The sequence below is a fragment of the Vidua macroura genome, chromosome 11 (assembly GCF_024509145.1).
Source record: "Vidua macroura isolate BioBank_ID:100142 chromosome 11, ASM2450914v1, whole genome shotgun sequence".
Classification (NCBI taxonomy): Eukaryota; Metazoa; Chordata; class Aves; order Passeriformes; family Viduidae; genus Vidua; species Vidua macroura.
Window position 1 is genome coordinate 19,254,478 of NC_071581.1, and position 18,922 is coordinate 19,273,399.

At 41.5% G+C, this 18,922-nt stretch overlaps 1 protein-coding gene across 5 annotated transcripts in view; it reads left to right on the forward strand.

The window, feature by feature from the left end:
• Positions 1-18,922, forward strand: part of CDH13 (cadherin 13) — a 748,238-nt gene that overhangs the window by 354,417 nt on the left and 374,899 nt on the right. For all 5 annotated transcript variants that reach the window (XR_008438903.1, XR_008438901.1, XR_008438902.1 and 2 more), the window contains exon 8: positions 10,520-10,660. Coding sequence is in view for 2 of the 5 variants with exons in the window: in XM_053987830.1 (XP_053843805.1) it covers positions 10,520-10,660 (141 nt within the window). In the remaining 3 variants the exon portion in view is untranslated. The remainder of the gene's footprint in view (positions 1-10,519; positions 10,661-18,922) is intronic.

The following is an 18,922-nucleotide window of genomic DNA, read 5'->3' on the forward strand; positions in this document are numbered from 1 at the left end:
CTGGAGGGAGGATTGGTTGTGGGAGAGATAAAGAAAAAACTGCCCAATGAACAGCAGATACCTGTCCCACCACTAACAGATGGCAACAGAACACACACCCCCGGCCAGATCTTGTAACCTAAGGCAGAGTGCCACAGTCTTGTGGTGTCACAGCCTTTGGGGCTGTGACAAATAGGTGAGCCCAGGGCATATCCTCCGGCTGAATTTCAGCTGGAAGAAATTCAGTTGCTGCCCTCTCAGTGATACAAAGTGTAAGCAATGGGAAAGTTCAGTTCCAAAGGTGTGTCCCTGTGGCAAGCACATTTCTCTCTCTCTCAGGATTTTTTATTGAGGTGCACAGAGAGAAATGTGCTTGCCACATGTCCCGAGCAGCAGTGAAGCAGCAGTCCATACAAACCCTGCCTGGGCAAGTGGTAAAGCAGCTTCCCTGGCATTGCTCTCGCCAGCTGGATGCATTTCAATGGTCTTGACTCGGCTGCACATCCAACAGGATTTGCTGTTTGATGAAAAGGTGAAGAAAAGCTCTGTGAGGGTCTGTGGTGTCTTGGAATGATGAGGTAGATTAGAGCAAGTGTTGCATTGGATTCCAGAAAGGTCTCAGATGTATAAACTTGATTAATCTAAATTCAGCTCTGGTGAGATGATGGATTGCTTGATGGCAGAAGATCATAAAATAATCAGCACTGGGTTTTGCTCAGGTTCCTGCAATACATTCCTCCAGAACTGTGTGCTAGGAAGTGCAGTCTGGGAGCACAGGGACCTGTGGTGTCAGGAGTTAAGCTGTGCCCTAGTTACCTCCTTGGCTCAGACCTTGGTTTGCAAGGCAAGAAAAATATGGAAAATAACCTTAAGTTGAAGTGCTTCAAGTTTGCGTAGAATCATAGAATGTTTTGGGTTGGAAGAGACCTTAAAGCTCATCTTCTTCTACCCCTGCCATGGGCAGGGACACCTTCCACTAACCCAGGCTCCTCCAAGCCCTGTCCAACCAGGCCTTGAACACTCCCAGGGATCCAGGGGCAGCCACAGCTTCTCTGGGCACCTGTGCCAGGGCCTGCCCACCCTCACAGGGGAGAATTTCTCCCTCACATCCAATCTAAATCTGCCCTCCTTTGACATAAAACCATTACCTCTGCCTTGTTCCACTCTGCTTCTTGCCACCCTAAGGAGATAAAACTCCAGGGCTGCTCAATATCCTCCTCCAAATCCTGCAGGAAACACTTCAAGGCTTCCTGAGCCTGAATCAGACTCCAGGAGGAGCAAACTCAAGCATGGGGAAAGCTGCTTGATTCCCAGCCTTTTGTTTCTCTGCTCAGTGAATCAGTGAAGGGCTGCCCTGGCTGCAGGTCCAGTGTGTGTTTATCTGTGGGGTCAGTGATTAGGGGCTCCTGGCCACAGCATTTGGGAAAGCAGCTTGTCCCCAGTAAGTGAGGGACTGCTGATCAGCTGCTGTCCCTGCTGTGTGAAATATTTACAGCACAGGGTGATCCCTGCCCTGTGGGTCCACGCCTTGGACTTGTCACCAGTGCCCAGGGGCTGTGCTGCACAAACACAGGCATCCTCTTGTGACTACTGCAGATTTCCCTAATTTTTATGTGATTATACCTGCAACAAGGCAGGAACAATCACCTTCATCCTCCTGTTTTGGGGATTTTTGGGCTTTTTTCCAGAGTGTGTGTTCTGGGACCTCTGGCTCCCGTGTTTTTGGTGCCGTGATGTTTCAGAAGCAGCCTCTCACCCTGAGTTCTGGTTTGGTTTCAATACAAACCTATGGGAACCTGCCAGTTTTTCATTCACAAACTGGGCAAGTTAAAACCTAATAAAAGTGCAAATGAACCTGGGAAGTCCATTTGAAGTCGGTGAAGCTGTGCTGATTTATTCTAGCCTGAGAATCTTTTCGGGCTTGAATGCTTTTGGGGTTGTTCCTGATTTCTCCTCTCTCAGAGTTCCAGCAGAACTCCAATGCTCATCTCTGTCCTGATCCATTTTATCTGACCTTTACACCCTCCACATACTCGGGGAATTCTCTCAGCACTGGGATTTTTATATAGAGATATTTGAAAAACTGTCTCGACTAAAAACCATTTGAGGTTACTGTGTAGGAGAAACTTCTCTCTCCTTTCACGTTTTTGGATTTAAATAGACTCATTCCTACCTATGGCAGGGACTAGGAATGATTCAATAATTTGCAACTAATAATTTATTAGAACAACTTTGCCCTCTTTTCTCCTCACAAATTGTCTGCAAACAGATTGTACAACTCTAATATGTTAATAGCTGAAAATTATTTGACCATTTTTTTCAGCAAATACCTTTTGGCCTGTGGATTATTTGAATTGCAAATTGCAACTGTTAAAATGAAATATATAATTAACACTGCAAATAGAGCTGATTGGGTATTGCAGGAGACCAGTTTTTATGGAAATATATTGATTTTTCAAAATGAACATTTGCTACAGCAGCACAATGATTTGGGAAAAAAAAAAATAAGCTTTGTTGAAGTAAATATTTGTAATACAGAAGGGTATTCTTATCTTGAGTGCTCCTGACAGCTCACTTGAGATTTTGCTGATGGAGACAACCAGATTGAAAATCCTGTTGATAAACTTGAAGTGCTTCTTACCTACCCTCATCCAGCCAGGTGTCCTGATGCAGACATTTATTTATTCTGAGCTCTTTTCATATGCTCTGTCCAAATTGTTACCTTTGTAAATATAATTAGGCATAACTTGGCAGGTTGTGTAGCAGTTGCAATATTTTTTAAGAAGTGCAATAATCAGGACAGGCAGGAATGGTGGCTCCTACACTTGTCAGTCAGACTCTTAACATCTCCAACGATATATTCTCATTTTAATGGAGGAACCCTTGGATATTTTTTTTTTTTTTGCTTTCTAGCATTGTTGCAGTGTTCAGTATGAAGCTTTGGAAAATGTTAAGCACTGGGGAAATGATGTAACCAAGTCCATCCTTGGGGTTTTTTTGGGGGGTACAGTTCATTAATGTGGATGACATACAGTGTTTTCTATCCAGCACCAGAAATTGGAGTATAAACAGTGGTAGGTTTAGAGTCTGTAAGGAGTAGGAGTAGTGCCAGGTGCCATTTAAAGCACCAGAATACTCAGTGGTGTTGCTTTGGACATGAAATGAGTACACAGAAACTTGGTAAGTTCAAAGGAGAAAAAGAGCAAGTTTTATTTGAACATTTGGTATTTATAGAATTCTAAAGGTGACCGTGGATTGGAGGATGGAATTACCACCTCTCCAACTACGCTGGTTTAAAGATGAATCAATCATTTCTCTCCACCCACAGAGAAATATGTAAACTATTCTATTTATACATGAAATTGTGCGGGAATTCTGACTTTCAAACATGTAAACATTATTAGAAGGCTAAAGAAGTTTTATGAGAACTTTAAAACTTTCAAAAGAACTATAAAAGAACTATTTAAAAATCAGGGCAACACAGTGGTGCAAGGACAGGGAGGGTTGGAGGCTCTCCTGGGTGCAGGGTCTGTGAAAGGGAGGACTCTGATGCAGCACATGGGAAGATGTGCCATGATTTCCATGGTTCCTTTCCCAAAAGGTTCCTGTGGCTGCAGGAAGGGCGGGGGAGCTCCAGCAAGGTGGGTTGTCATGAATCCTGAGCTCTGGAATTGTCATGGATTCTGAGCTCTGGAATTGCCCTGAACTCTGAGCTCTGGAATTGTCCTGAATTGAGAGCTCTGAACTTTCTTTCATGCATTCAAGCTCTGGATTGTCCTGAATTGTGAGCTCTGGAATTGCCATGAATTGTGAGCTCTGGAATTGCCTGAATTCCGAGTTCTGGAATTGCCATGGATTCTGAGCTCTGGAATTGCCATGGATTGTGAGCTCTGGAATTGCTTGAATTCTAAGTTCTGGATTTGCCTGATTTCTGAGCTCTAGAGTTGCCTAAATTCTGAGCCTTGGATTGTCCTGAATTGTGAGTTCTGGGGTTGCCATTAATTCTGAGCTCTGGAATTGCCAAAATTCTAGGTTCTGGAACTGCCTGATTTCTGAGCCCAGAGGAGCTCTGTCCCAGCAAGGATGGCTGTGTGTGTTCTTTAGAGCCCTTGGAAGGGGACGGTCAGTGACACAGCCAGGCAGGGGATGTTTGCACACAGCAGGGTCTGTAATTGTTTACAGACCATCATGGAGCTGTGTTTTCTCTCACCAAGCCCGTTCCTGGGGAGCAGACCCTCACTCCAGCCACTTCTGCTGCTGACAGAGGGTTTGGGTGAGAGGAGTGCTGTCTTTGCATTCCTGTATTCTGAATATGGAATAATAAGGGTGATTAAGTGGTCTAAAATCAGCTCAAAAAGTTACATAATAATTGATGCTTTCACACTGGAGTGAAAGATTTCTGCAGCACTGTTTAATTATGAGGAACAACTGAATTTTTGCCTGAAAAATGAAAAAAAAAATAAAAAAGAAATTGCATACATTGGTCCAGGAGGAAAGCTGAAACATAGCTTGTGTTTTAAAAAGAAAAGCATATTTCAGTATATTTGACAGCAAGTATTTTCCTTGGAACATAGTGATTCTTATTCTCCAAAGCTATTGAAAATTATTACAGTACTTTATACTTCTAGCACAGCTGACATGGAAAACGACCTTCTTCCCAGACCACGAGCATCTAGTGAGTAGCTGCTGCAGATCCACCTCCCCTCTGTTATGAAGGGAAATATCTTTGCCTGGTAAAAAACAGTGTAGAGGCATCAACTTCAGTGGTGTTGTGTCTTTTATTTTTATTTAGAATACTGAATATTTGCTCTCTTCCCTGGGCTTACTTTTAGGAGCAGACTAACTAACAGGAATGATTTAAGGGGAAATATCTCAGACTAAACCTAAGCTTCAGCCATTGCTCTGCCCTGGAGGTTGCTGATCTCAACCTGAGGAGAAATTCTTATGAATATCACCATCCGTGTAAGGAAACCCCCTTAAGTGGTGTTAATATTTATATTAATATTTATATAAATATATATATAACAGCCAAGATGCACAGCCTTCTACAGCCTTCTACAAAGTGATATTAATTCAGTATCCAAATCCTAATTTGTACATCAGTCAAAACTTGTAATTTTACACAGGCTGTTGAAAGTATGCCCATAAAATTCCTGTATTTTCATGTAAAATGTAACAAACTCATCCACATACACAAGCCCTTTGCTCAGGCCAGCATTATGAAGGATTAAATGTGTAAATTTATGTGTAATTTAAAATAAATGTGTAAGTTATGAGGAATTAAAGTCTTGATCCTATATATTAAATAGTCACAGATTTCATCATGATGAATAACAAATAACTCTGGCCAGGAAACCAATTTGGTTCAAACACTTTGGAGCAACTTCTTTTCTTTTTTTAATGGTTACTGCTGAAGGAGAAAATTTAGTCTTCCTTTTGCTTCCAGATATACCCATGGACTCCACATCTCCCACGGGTAGTAAATAGATATTGATTTTATTCATAACAGAAGTACATTATTACAGTGATTAAACTGTAGACCTTCCTTTATGATATGAAAAAGTTGGAAATTGGTGAGCTAAAGAGGATTTATGTTACAAAAGAGTTTGGGTTTTTCTATTCATCAGACTGTAATTCAAGCTCTATTTGCAAAGCCTCTGTGTATATTGCCCTTTTAAGCAGCAGCAACTGGCATTTAAAATAAATGCTGATATTATAATTATCAAAGCATTATGTCTGTTAGAGCTGCTAATAGTCACTTTGCTTCATTTTTTTTTTAATTTTACATTTGTCAAAATCCTGACAAGCGCACTCTGGGATAACGTTAGATTCAATGTTGATATTGTTACTCAACAAGAACATTGATTATGTCTTAATAGGACATATTCAGTATGTATTATATGCAATTATCATCTTAAATTAACACAAGCATTTATTTAGCACCAACTGAAATTATTTCAATCCGAAGATTTCTTTCTTTCTGGTTAGCATTATATTATAAAGTCATTAGTACCAAATATGATATTGCAGCACACTCCTGATAAAGAATTATGCATGAATACATAGTTTATAAACAGAATTTTAAATAGAAGAGTCGAGGCACTGTTGTATCATTACAGAAATACAAATATGTATGGAATAGTCAGAAAACTCTCTTTTGATAATTAGTATTGAAAGGATTCTTAAAACACTTGTAAGCATTTTGAAAGTTCTGTGTGTTGTTTGCTTCACAAACATAATTTGTTTTGATTTCAGCAACTTTCTGGGAATTTGGGGATTTCTATTCTCCCCAGTATTTTTCTTTTTTTTTTGGATGAGGACTGAAGCGCTAAAGGAAGGCTTGGTGCTGGGTACTGAGCTTGCCCTGTCCAAAATATGCAATCCAAGGGTGACTTGCAGGGGGGGCACTGGAGGAATATTGAACTGGGGGCTTCCTGGGGAAAGTGCTTGCAGTCCTGCTGCTGGCAGAGCCCTGGGTGCTGCTGCAGGGAATCACAGCCTCAAGGGCCCTAAACCTTCCCTGCAACCACCCAAGTAGTTCCACTGGTTCCCACCTTACATTTTGAGTTCTACTGCACTGGTGGTTCTGCTGATTCCAGCTGAATTTGGATGCCCTACAGCCCAGACCAAGGCTTGGACTGTTGCTGCTGCTGGTGGGAAATGCTCACAGCCAGGGCTTGATTCTCTTCACTCACTGATGGCTTTTTATTGTATCTGTAATATTGAAAGATTAAAACCCAGCAGAAACCCATCATCATCTGCTTTCATTCAGCATTACCCAGAAGCTCTCCCTTGGCTCGTTCCACCTGTGAGTGCCTGCACTGCACTGTTTATTTCCCTGTGCTGTGATTAGCTCCTGCTGCCTTTGTCAGGAAGCTGAACTCTGAAATCAAAGTGCCTTTGCTGGCCTCTGCCTGCTCTGTGGTGCTGAGCCAGCCCTGTCAGGGCAGCAGGGCAGTGGGAACTGATGGGAATGTTAGCTCTGGTGGGGATGGCAGGGAGGGCACCTTTGAAGGAAAGCACTGAGGACACAGCTCACTTCCTTGGCAAACCACACAAGCCGGCAGTGTCACCCCTGCCGTGGCTGAGTGACTACAGGGAAAATTTATGGGGAAAGGAATGGTTCTCCTGCTGTAATTATACAAACCCTCTCAACAGTGTCACACTCCACAAAGTCACAGCTGATAAATAACAAACCACACCAGCAGAAACTTGATGCTCATTTATTAAAATAATCCATTATCCTTTGGAGATCCCACTTGTTGAGAGCTGGGGCTTATTTCTGTTGCTGATATCTCACTGTCCATTGCTGGACTGGATTGCTTTTGCAAGGCTGTGCTTAGGCCACTTAGGAGCAGGCCTGGGTTTAGTGGCAGGCAGTGACTCGGTAGGACATGGCTGAGTCTCTGTGGGGTCCCAAAATGATACAAATTTTGGGTGCTGCTTTTATTGCTCACCTGCAGCTAGGCAGGGATGGAGATGGGGAAGGAAGGATGTTCTCCTCCACTGCCTCCTTCCAGCAGCACTTATTCCTCACAAGATAGGAGGAAAAGGAGGGAGAACACACTGGGGTCAAAAGTCTGAGCCCTGAGGAGAGGGAAATGCTGAGGAGGTGCTGTGAGATATTCCAGAGCAGCCCTGACCCTCCAGCACATCCCTGAAGTGGCATCCCTGCAGAACGGGGCTGCACAGGGATCCCTGCTCTGTCTGCAGAAATCCAGGTTTTCAGTAAATCTCACTGCTCCAAACAATCCCTGCTGCTGCCTGGCTCTGCTGGGCTGGAAGCAGGAGAATTCTGCAAGCTCCTTTACAAGCGAGAGAGCCTCTGATGGGAACAAACCTCTGCTCAGGGTTTGCATCTGTTAGCAGCTGCTTCCTCTGACACAGCAAATATTTGGTGTCAGAACAAGTTGTAGGAAGTGCTGCATAGCAGGGAACTGTAAAGTATTCATAATTATATGAAATACTACTCAGAATTCAATGTTTTCCATATTTTGCATGAGCTTAAACATTAGACTCCTGTCACAGACATTTCTGCTGCAGTGGATGCAATTTCTAGCATAAATGGGCTTGCTTTCAATAGAAAATGGGATGGTTTTCAAAGGAAAAAAGGCCAATTTGTGAGTAAAAATGGGCATCTTTCTGAGCAAAGAGGCTTATAAACATGAAGTGATTAATGGCTTTGCAAGTTTTCCATACAATAATAACAACTTTCTAATCAAAATAATGAAAAAGTCACAGCTTGGGGAGGCAAGAGAAGCCTCATTCAGGTTTTAATGCACTTTAGAAAACAAATATATGAAAACTGTAAATTTAGTTCCCCTCCATGGCATGAGTTTGTGTTGCAGACCTGTCAGTAATACTTCTTTGCGTATATTTTTATGATGTTATAAATCAAACTCCTGGTCTTGGTTTGCCACCTTCTGAGATGAATTTCATGGAATAATGTTGCAAGACTACAGGAAATGCATTTCTTAGGATTCCCTGTGTGGCAGTGTCATCTGATTTCCTAGCAGTCCATGTCTTTTTAGAACAGAATTTATCTTCTGGCTTAACTTGTTGATTTCACATGTAAATTTATTATTTCATAATAGCTGAGCTGATGAGCAACTGAGGTGGTTGCTTCTCTCTTGGCCTAAAAATGCTTCCAAATCTACCTGCTGACGAGCTGGGATCTCCTTCTCACAAGTTCTCCAAAAAAAGAGATGGTAGGATGTGCCTAGGAGAACATACAGTGCAAAACTCACAATCTGGGAAATGCTTCCAAATCCCTTGGCTGCCGAGCAGCCTGGGTGACCCAAGAGGCTGAGGCTGCTTTGCTGGGCTGTGTCCAAACCTGACAATTCCCTGGGAAATTGTTAGATAAAGGACATGGACGAGGGATATCAAAGCTGGGAACTCTGGGCTCTTGCAGACACAGATCCAAAAGGTTCCAAAAGCAGCGGCTTTGTTGCAGCTTTCCCCATGGGATGTGGGTTTATTGTCCAGGAGGGGCTGGATGAACATTCCTGGGCAATGTAAGGTGAATTGCAGTGAAAAATCAAGACCCCCACAATTCCTATAAAGATTTGTAGGGACGGTATGTTTATTACAGCGCTGGACTCATGTGGGGAATCATCTCCCTTCAAAGGACATGCGTCCCCTGAAAACTCCCGATCCTTTTTTATTACTCTTACTAACTTAAATATTCATAGAATTTCACAATAGGTTCATGCATATTCATTCTGCTGATTTCGCATTACACTTACAGCTAGTTACACTTGTACTCAGTTTTTGTCAGAAAGTACAGAGAGAACTCCTGGGTCACTCTGCACTGTCTGCTTCAAGGTCCAAGGAGTCTTTCTTATCTCTTATCTCTTTAGCTTGGAAATTTGCATTCTTTCTCCTTAGCTGGGGCAGTTTTGCTAGTGCTGCAGTTACCAGACTGAGCAGCATATTTTACTTATGTTAGCAAGTTCAAAGCGGCACATTTCACCTAAATCCAAATAGATTTCTACCCTGATAAATTTTTGCTCTGTCTCAAAGGTTCTCACTGTGTGGCTTCAGAGGTGGCTGCAGCACTTGCCCACCTGTGGCCTCCGTGCTGATGTTGCTCACGTGGGCTTTGGGCAGGTGCTTCCACTCGAGGCAGCCACACAAAACTCATCTTATTGAAGTCCCACTGAAATCCAGGGCAGAATTCCCTACGAGTGCCAGGGGAGCAGGCTCTGATGCTGAGAACATCAGAAACTCAGCTTTGACAGAGCTGTTCCTGACCCCTGGTCCAGATGGGAGAGATGGGAATTCCAAAGGCTGGCACGTTCCCATTCCAGAACTGACCAGAAATGGGGTTTTTTGCCAGATTGAGGCTGTGTTTTATGAGAGGAAATTAAGCTGGATTTTACTCTGGGCCTGTGCTGTCTGGTCCTGCAGTAGGTGGGCAGCCAGATAAGTACCCATGACATGACCATCAGATGTCAGCAATATAAATCATTAATATCACTCTACACATTGGCTTTGGGCAATAACTGGAAGTCTCTGCCTGTTTTGGAAACTGCTTTTTTGTTTCTTGCAGTGGAGCAAACTTAGATTACCAGTCTAAATGCTAATACCCAGAATGAATGGGATTTAATAAAGTGAATTTATATGTAGATTGTGACATTAGTATTTAATTATGTACCCATCATAACACTGATGAAGCAAGCTGCTAAATATTGGTGCACTGAAGGAAGAGCTTACTCTTAAAGAGCAAGTGTATTTTAATTTCTTACCTCTTTCCTAATCTTCCTAAATAACAGGATAAATTATGTACTGTTTACCAATATTCTCCTTCATGATGGATTGCAAATGAGGTTTCCAGGGTAGCAGCTGATCTCATAGAAAGCTGTGCTTGTGTTTCAGTAAAACTGTGATAACAGACCTGTTTCTCTGCTATGTTTTATTAGCCTAAATAAAGTTTTGGGGTTTTAAAAATGTATTATTTTAATATTAATTTAAAATAGTGTGTTATCTCTGTGGAGTTTTTTTTCCCTTAACCTTTCCTTTTCTATTTTTTTTCCAGACTATGGAAAGCCCAAAGTACGAGCTGGTTATAGAAGCCAAGGACATGGGTGGGATGGATGTGGGACTGACAGGCACAGCCACTGCCACCATTCTTATCGACGACAAAAATGACCACGCACCAGAATTCACCAAGAAGGAGGTAAGAGCTGGCTAAGTTTTCTCCAAAATGGTGCAAGTAATCCTAATTAGCTCATTTCTAAATATAAAGATGTTCTTTAAGGAAAGAAGGCACGTACAGAATGTTTTTAGCTCGGTGTGGCAGACTTTCCTGGAGCTGCTCTTTTCTTTTTTTTCACGTTAATGAACGTGTGTGCATCAGCTCCAAACCACAGTGCAACCATAAGGAAAAAAAAAATTATGTCATTTAGAGATTGGCTAGCAGGGTGCAAACCTGTAAAATCAATTTCCTGGGGGTAACTTTCTCCTTTTGCTCCTGTGGGGAGAAATAGCAAAACTAGCTTTAGGCTTTGGATGATCAGGACTGTGGGTGAAAAAACCATTTTCTTCCTGTCTGCAGCACTTCCCCTGTGAGCCAGCCAGAGTCTGGGGTTCTGGAATTAAAGCTCCAGTCCTAAAAGCTTCAAATTTAAACTACAGGTGGAATTTGCAAGGAAAGTTTGTTTTTTCCCTGTAAATTGATTTCAGCTGAAGGTTCTGATAAACCCCAAAAGCAAGGTGAGGGAATTCCCTGCCTGTGTGCCCCAGCCTTCCTGCCCTGCTCACACTGTTCCCTTCCATCCCCTATTCCATCCCCTACATTTACTGTGAGGCTGACTTTTTTTTTTTTTTTTTTTTTTTTTTTTTTTTTTTTTTTTTTTGTTATCTAGAGAGAATGAGAGTGTTTAAAAAAATCTACCTAATTACAGCCAGGTTGGATTTTGCTATTAAAGTTTCCTGGGGCTCTGGAAACTTTTAAGGAAAAAAATCCCAAAATATAAGAAGCAAACCTGAGGGATCCTGATTTTAAGATAATTGTGGAAGAAGAAAAGGAAAACTTATTGCTGTAGAAGTTTTTTTTTATTTAACCTGAAGTATATTTTTACTTCTTCTCTTTGGTAACAGATTATATTGAAACAAATTGCTGGTATTTGACTTGAAGAATTATTTCTTTTATAAACGCAAAGTAAACGAATACCAGACTCAAACACTACAGAGAAGGGTTTTTAAAAAAAGAAAAAATAAGAAGAAAGTAGAAACAATGACAATTTTGCTAAGGGAATATCTATAACTACATCAGTAAAATGCTTTGGCAGTAGTGTTCCAGTCACCTAAAAATTATCATGCAGAGACTGATCCAAACCCTTCAAGAACATGGGTGACAATTAAGTGACTATGATCAAACTATTAATTCCCTTAGAATCACCTTTTAGATCAGGCTTTTAATGCTCTGAAAGCCATTTCCTGACAACCAATACTTAAAATATCTTTGAAATGCTGTATTTTTTTTTTTAACCCTCTGGAAAATAACAATGTACAAGGACAGCTTGGTGCATTTAGAAATAAGAATTTATTGGATTAATCAATCTTGATAGCAATTCATGTCAGTCAGAGTTCTACCTGCTTGAATTTCCAAAGCTGGAGAATTTTTCTCAAATTATGAGAATTATATGGAAGAAATATTTCTAGATTGAATTCTTTTGAAGAAGTCTTTCTATAGCTATATTCCTGTTTGACTTATTTTGGTAATTTGGACACAAAAACTCACATGTCTGCTTAGCCACAAATGTATTGTTGGTATCAATTTCTGTGGAAATTCAGAAATGCTCATAAATTCAGTTCTGTCAGTGACAGTAAAATTTATATCCTGGAAAGTTTGTGGGTTTTAGCATGGAAATTAAATAGGTGTGAAGAGACAGCATTATCTTGTTTTCTTTGAAAAGTCTGCTCTTAGATATTTTTCTTGCATTTTTTTTATTTTCCATAGCGACACCTCTCTTCCTATTTAATGGTTTGATGTGGGTTTGAACCTTTCACTATTTAGAGATGCTAATGACCTCAGAAATCTTCCTTTGCCTTGCTAAGGGATATTCATATTCCATGGAGAAGGCAGAAAAAATCAGCCTTTCATCTATGGTGCCAGCTCCCTTCAGGAGCAGATTCTCTGTTTAAAATAAGAGGAAGGAGGTGTCTATCGGTTGATTTAATGCCACTTTATTTGATTTTCTGCTGGAAGTGCTTAGTTATTGCATTTTAATGTCAGTTGCATACCACAGGCTGCAATATTATTGATTCAAATTAGAGCTGAAAGAAAAAGACAATATTTGTCAAGGTAACTTCTGAAGGAGAAAGCTCAAATTCAGTAAATCTGGAGCTTTGATTCCAGAGTGTAGCTTCTTTTATTTATTTTGTTAAATAAATAATTAAATTATAAATAATAAATTATAATAACTTAATTTCTGGAATAATAAATTAAATTATTTCTGGCCTTGGACGCTTCCAGAGATGGGGCAGCCACAGCTTCTCTGGGCAACCTGTTCCTCAGCACCCTCACAGGAAGGAATTTCTTGGAAATATCCAATTTAAATCCACATTTCTTCAGCTAAAGGCAGTTCCCACTTGTCCTATCCCTACCTGACCTTGTGCAAAGTCCCTCTCCTGGGAGAGGCAGTGCTTGCCCAGTGATGCTGTTCTCCCAGCCACCCTTTTCCCCTCCCTGCATCCCACTCCTGGGCCAGTGTGAGGCAGGGAAATTCACCCACGGAGTGCCAGGGTGCACCCCCAGGAGCAGCTGAGCATCCTGGCTGTGATCCAGCAGAGCAATTCCAGTGCCTGCAGAGCCAGAGCTGAGGCCCTCGAGGCTTGGAGCGTGTGTCAGGTGCTTTGATGGCTCAATAAATGAGACATTGCTTCAGCCCAGTTCATTATTTGCTTATAGCCCTGTCACTCCGCACACTCCCGAAATATCTGCCTTGTTCTGTCTCACAGCTACACTTCCTGCTAATGATAGGCTCTGAGCAGTGTAAAAATCCATTCAGGTGTGCAAACAGTACCCTGCTCCCTCCAGGGGTTTTAATAATTTCATCTTTAATGCCAAATAGAGCAATATTTTAAGAGTTCCTCCAAAAATCCCAGGTGATGTAGCAAGGCCTGCCTTTTAAAAGGTCACAGTGGCTGGGATATTGTGCCAGATTTAAATTACAGAGATTGAAAATAGAGATGCTTGTAAAGTTAGTGGCCTCTTTGTAAAATTTACAACCTTATTTCTATAACAGGAAAAAGTTTTAAAATTAATTTTGTGAATTATTATTTTGTGTCACAGAGGATTTTGGAGTTTCCTTTCCAGCAGGGAAAGGCCTTAAGCTCAAATTTTGTTCAGCAGCAAGGGATTGCTTATGTGAAAATAAAGAATAAAGCAAAGTGAGGAGCAGGCACAGATTGTTCTGGAAAATCTGATACCTGGCTTACATCCTGCAGGATATTCCCAGTGGGTGGGAATGAGCTGGGCTGAATGAACACTAAGGGTGCAGAGTGTTTATACCTAGAACATTAACAAAACTGAGAATTCTTTTCTTGTGTCACTGTAAGAGTGGCTGACAGATCACTGCAGTGTTGTATCCTGCAAAAAAAAAGGGATTTTAGTCCAGAGTTAATGTCACTGTGGCTGTGGTGTGATGAAAAATTAACAATGTGGCATCTGCTGAAAGACACGAGCTGGCAGATTCTCCTCTTGTATCTGTTCCTGGAGGCCTGACTCTGCCCAGATACTGCCTAAGACCTGGGGGAGGAAAAAACTGAGTTTTAACACAAGACAGATATGGACTTGGCCCCTTTCTGTCTTTTCTTCCTTCTCCAAAAGAGAAGTCCAATGAATCCTACTTCTCCATTCCTGCCTGCAGAGTGTGCTCAAAAATGAGATTCCTCTGACTCTGTTTGCCTTTATCTTCTGACCTGAATTTTTAAAGCTTCCATTGCTGCTCTTTGATGTGTTATTTTCCCTTAACACCAGATATATTGTCTTTCCTTGGTAAACCCTGTCAGGCACTTGAGAGGGTGTGGTTGAAGGGGATGATCTTTCTGCACTGCCCCCATTTCCCACATTTCTCCTCCTCCACAGATTTGGGACTGCAGCCCATCCCTAGCCAAACCTGGAAAAGTGGGATTTGTCACAGTGCTCTCACTGGCACATAACAAACAGAGACTTCATTTGGCCAGGGAACAACCATTCCTCACACAATTCCTCTTTCTGCCACCTCCAGCCTCGCCTTCAGTTCCATCCGTTTCTGAGACAAAGAAATGTTACACAGAAATAATTCTGTCACACCAGGGAGAACAAGATTAGGGAAAATATTTTGCCTGGTAGAAATTTATTTTTATTATATATGTTCTTAGAAAAGAATTTTCCGGTAAAATAAAGATCTTGCCTCCTGTGAACAGAATAAAATCTGTGTAATTTGACAAAACCCCACCACGGTGAGACTTGAGATATACTAGTGCTGGGAGTCTTAAGTGAAAAATATGATTTGCTCCCATTTTGAATACCAGCTGAAAAATGGTTTATAAAGGAGTAATAAATGACTAATGGGAGCTTTAATAAATGATTCATCAGCTCCTGTAGAGACCTGTGAGTGGTTGGGTTGCTTGTCACCATGATTTATGATGACTTGCAGTGCTGTCTCCTGACTCAGTTGTGTTACCCACTGGGGAGAGCAGCCCCTGGAGGACAATCTGCACCTCCGTCTGCTCGTGGTTCACAGAGGATATGAGACTTCCACAGCACCATCTGGAGAGATTGATTTTGCAGCTCAGGCTGTTGAGAAACGGGCTTGAAGCTGCTGAGAGTCCCTGCCTTAATTCTTGGTATTGGCTGAACCGTACTGAGGAACAAATATAGAGCTAAAAGCTGCTTTAAGGTTCCTCCTGGATCATTTTTCCATACTTTTACAAAAATGTACTCTCTTGGACATGATTCTTTTATTTTCTGTGGTAAACAGACCTTGGCAACCCAGAGCAGATCTGCCCATTGACTTTGCATATTTGGAGCCAACCAATCTCACCTCTCCTCCTCCTGTGGACTGAGTCCTTCTTACCTTGTCTTGCAGGGAAAATTTTGCCCTTTGGGACTCCTAATTAATTTTGTTCCTTTCTGTGCAGGACTTCCAGTGAGCTGGACCACACATTTAGACACAATTATGTTAATGGTAGATGATTCCCCTTCCAACCCCCTTCCACAGGGTTTTTTCTTTTATTTTTCTTTACGTCTGACTGGGAGAGCTATTCAGCGAGAACCACAACTGTGTGGACAACAGGGCCAAAGAGGTGCTGTCCTCTGAGACTTAAAACCCAGCTGGGCAGCAAGGCCAGGGCTGCAGCCCTCTCCCATTCCCTGCTGGGGTGGAAATCACAGTGCAAACCAGGCTGAACAGAGACAAAACCAGCAGGAGCTGCCAGGGTGGCTCAGCGAGCTGGGGAGAATGAACCATTTGGGTTCCTCCCACACCACAAACTGCTCTCTCCTGCTGCACGTTGGAAGGGCTGAAGGGGCTCGAGCAGCACCAGCAGATCTGAGCAGATGACAAGCCACTGCCAGGCTGATAGTTAAGAATCTGAGTTTCATTATGGCCTGAAAGTGATGGGAAGCCAATCTAAAATTCCAGCAGCCTGTTCAAATTGGATCAAACTCCCCCAGCACTGATTTGTCAGGAGAAATAGTTTTGTGGGATGGATAAAACCATTACAGCAAAATCACATGAACAGAATGCATATTGGAATTTCCATTTGGCTCCCGTTTTTGGGCTGTGAGACAATTTACATGCAGAGAAATCAGAATTCATGCAGAAACTCAACAGAGCAGGGCAAAGCCTCTCCAGCTGTCAGTAAACTTTGGCACAAAGAATAGCTTCAGGATGGCTGGGGATCACCAGAGAGGAGCTCTTTGGCCCCCCTTGTTTTTTCTAGAGTTGTAAATACAGCTAGAAAGGCTCCTGGAGCATATCTTAACCTTCAGAAACCTCTACACCAGATAAATATTTGCACTGACCTTTTCACTCAGCTTTATTTCCACTTCATCCTCTTGCAGCAGTTCACTAACACAGTTGACATAGCTCCAAGTGCCCAAAAGTCTCCTTGAAAGCAAATGAAAGATCTTACCTGTTATATTTTTCATGTGTGAGAGGCAGAACTTATGAAAGGAAACAAACATCTAAATAGCAGCAAACATTTTATTTTCTGAATGAAGACTGTGAGCATTCTGTTGTCAGTGCAAAAATGAAATTTAAATTTTCAGTGACTACACCATTTCTTCATGGTTAATAATTGGTCATTGGTCTCACCCATGGTAAAGTTCATGGCATCCAGAGTTTTCTGAGCTGTCATGACTTATAGAACAGATTTCAAAATGACATAAGCAGCTTGGGAACCTAAAAATCTAAATAACAGGCATGCAGACACCCTCTGTCTTTTTTTCCCCTTAAATAATTTTAGATGTCAAAAATAATTTAAAAAATATTATTGGACTTAATAAAATAGCTGTGAAGACATCTGGTGCCCAGTGGAGTTCAAAAAATTGGGTTTAGGAGCATAGATTGCTTTGACTCTCAGTGCAATTAGGATTCCAAATATCTGTCTCTCTTCTAAACACTTTCAAATAACCTGGAAAAATGCCCATGACCAAGAAGAAGGTTTATTAATATTTCTGAGTTGTGTTGTGGTACTACCAAACTAGGGACATCTGGAAGACTTATTGAAGCAGTCTGGCTATCTGGATAATGAAATTACACCTTTTTTTTTTTTTTTACTTCTTGAATATTGTGCGTCAGTTTTTATCAGAATTCGCTGGCTTGAGGATTCTCATGTGATGAGAAATACTCAGCACCACTCAGGATTGAATTACCAATGACCTTAACAACAAATACTCTGCTACAGCATTTTCAAGAGTAGAATAATTTCAGAGAAAGGAAAACAAATGTGATTATTCTGTGCATTGACTGAAACAGGGAGCTCTTCAGCAAGAAACCAAAACCAAATGAAATAATATTGTTTGGAAGACCGGTGCTTCCTGTACTCATCCAGATTCACACTGTGTGCATAATAATCTGTATTCATGTGGCTTTCAGCAAGCTATCTGCATAACCAGTGTTAGCACTTTGTTCAAGAACTTTTGCAAAATATGTTTAACACGGAGTCCATGCACTTATCACATAATTAGGGCTGGATACGCTGCATGGCAGTAGGCAGCAGACTCCCACATTTATCTTTGCTCCTGAGGGGTGAGTTCTTTGCTTTGTTTCTCTCCACCGAGGTCAGGAAATACATGAAGTTGTCTATTTAATCTCCAGATAAACACATTTCAGTGGTGCATAAAACAACAGAGTGCCTGCTTTATAACCTGGGAGCAGCTGAGAAACACTTGTACAATAGAGGAAAGGGTCTGTGAATAGAAATGATCATTCAAACAGTGGGAATTTGGGGAGGAACACAAAGGCACTGTGCTGCTCCTCCAGATCTGATTTTCCTCCCAGCACTCTTGCTGTCCCAGTAGGCTCACACAGCAAACTTGCATTTTTGCCAGTCCTTTGCCTTTTTTCCCCCCTCTTTGTCACTGTTCCTTTCCTGCCCTTTGTTTCGTTGCCCTGATTTGTTGTCCTCAGCTGATCTGAGCCACGCTGATGCAAACTCCTGGACGAGCCCTTGCCTTCTGCAAGCCTTTGGCTGTGCTTGGAAGGTCAGCAGCAGCTCCGTGGCAATAACAGCAATTCTCAGTGCAGCTGGCAAATTCTCACCACAAACCCGTTCTGGTGCTGACTTATCCTCCAAAGGCTTCTTCCATCTGCTTCTGCAGGCAGCAAATACCCAAACCCTGCGAGCAGCAGAAAAGCCATAAACCCACGATTTACTGCTCTCTTCTCCAAGAAGTGAAGGTTAATGTGCTTCCTCAATGTGGTCCATGAAGTGTGAACTTTACAACAGATATTAAGGTCAGGATTACAAAGTAAACAGTAGCAGTGAGAGTTTGGAGTACCTCTAGCACAAACACATTTGGGTGAGGAGTTGGAGAGTAAAAATTAAAAAGGAAGGAATGCTCAAACAAAGGCTCTTGAGGGAAGCACAAGCTAAACAAAGATAATGTAATGTCTCCAGACCTAGTCTTGGACCACTTATTCAGAGAAGCTGTATAAACATAATTATTAGCAATCATTGCCAGGAGTGGATACATGTTTTTCCAATTAAACAAAAAAAGAAAAACAAAAACAAAACAAAACAAAACAAAAAAAAAACAAAAACAAAAAAAAAAAAAAAAAAAAAACCCTCTCCAGATTTCAATTGTAATGGACATTTAAAATTTTGAGTATTTTTCCTGGTATTTTTTCCCTCTAAATGTACTGGTGAAGCAGTCCATGGAAATGTCCTTTGATTTCACTCTTCTCCGAGAATGTTCATAGCATATTGAACTTCATAAACTCTT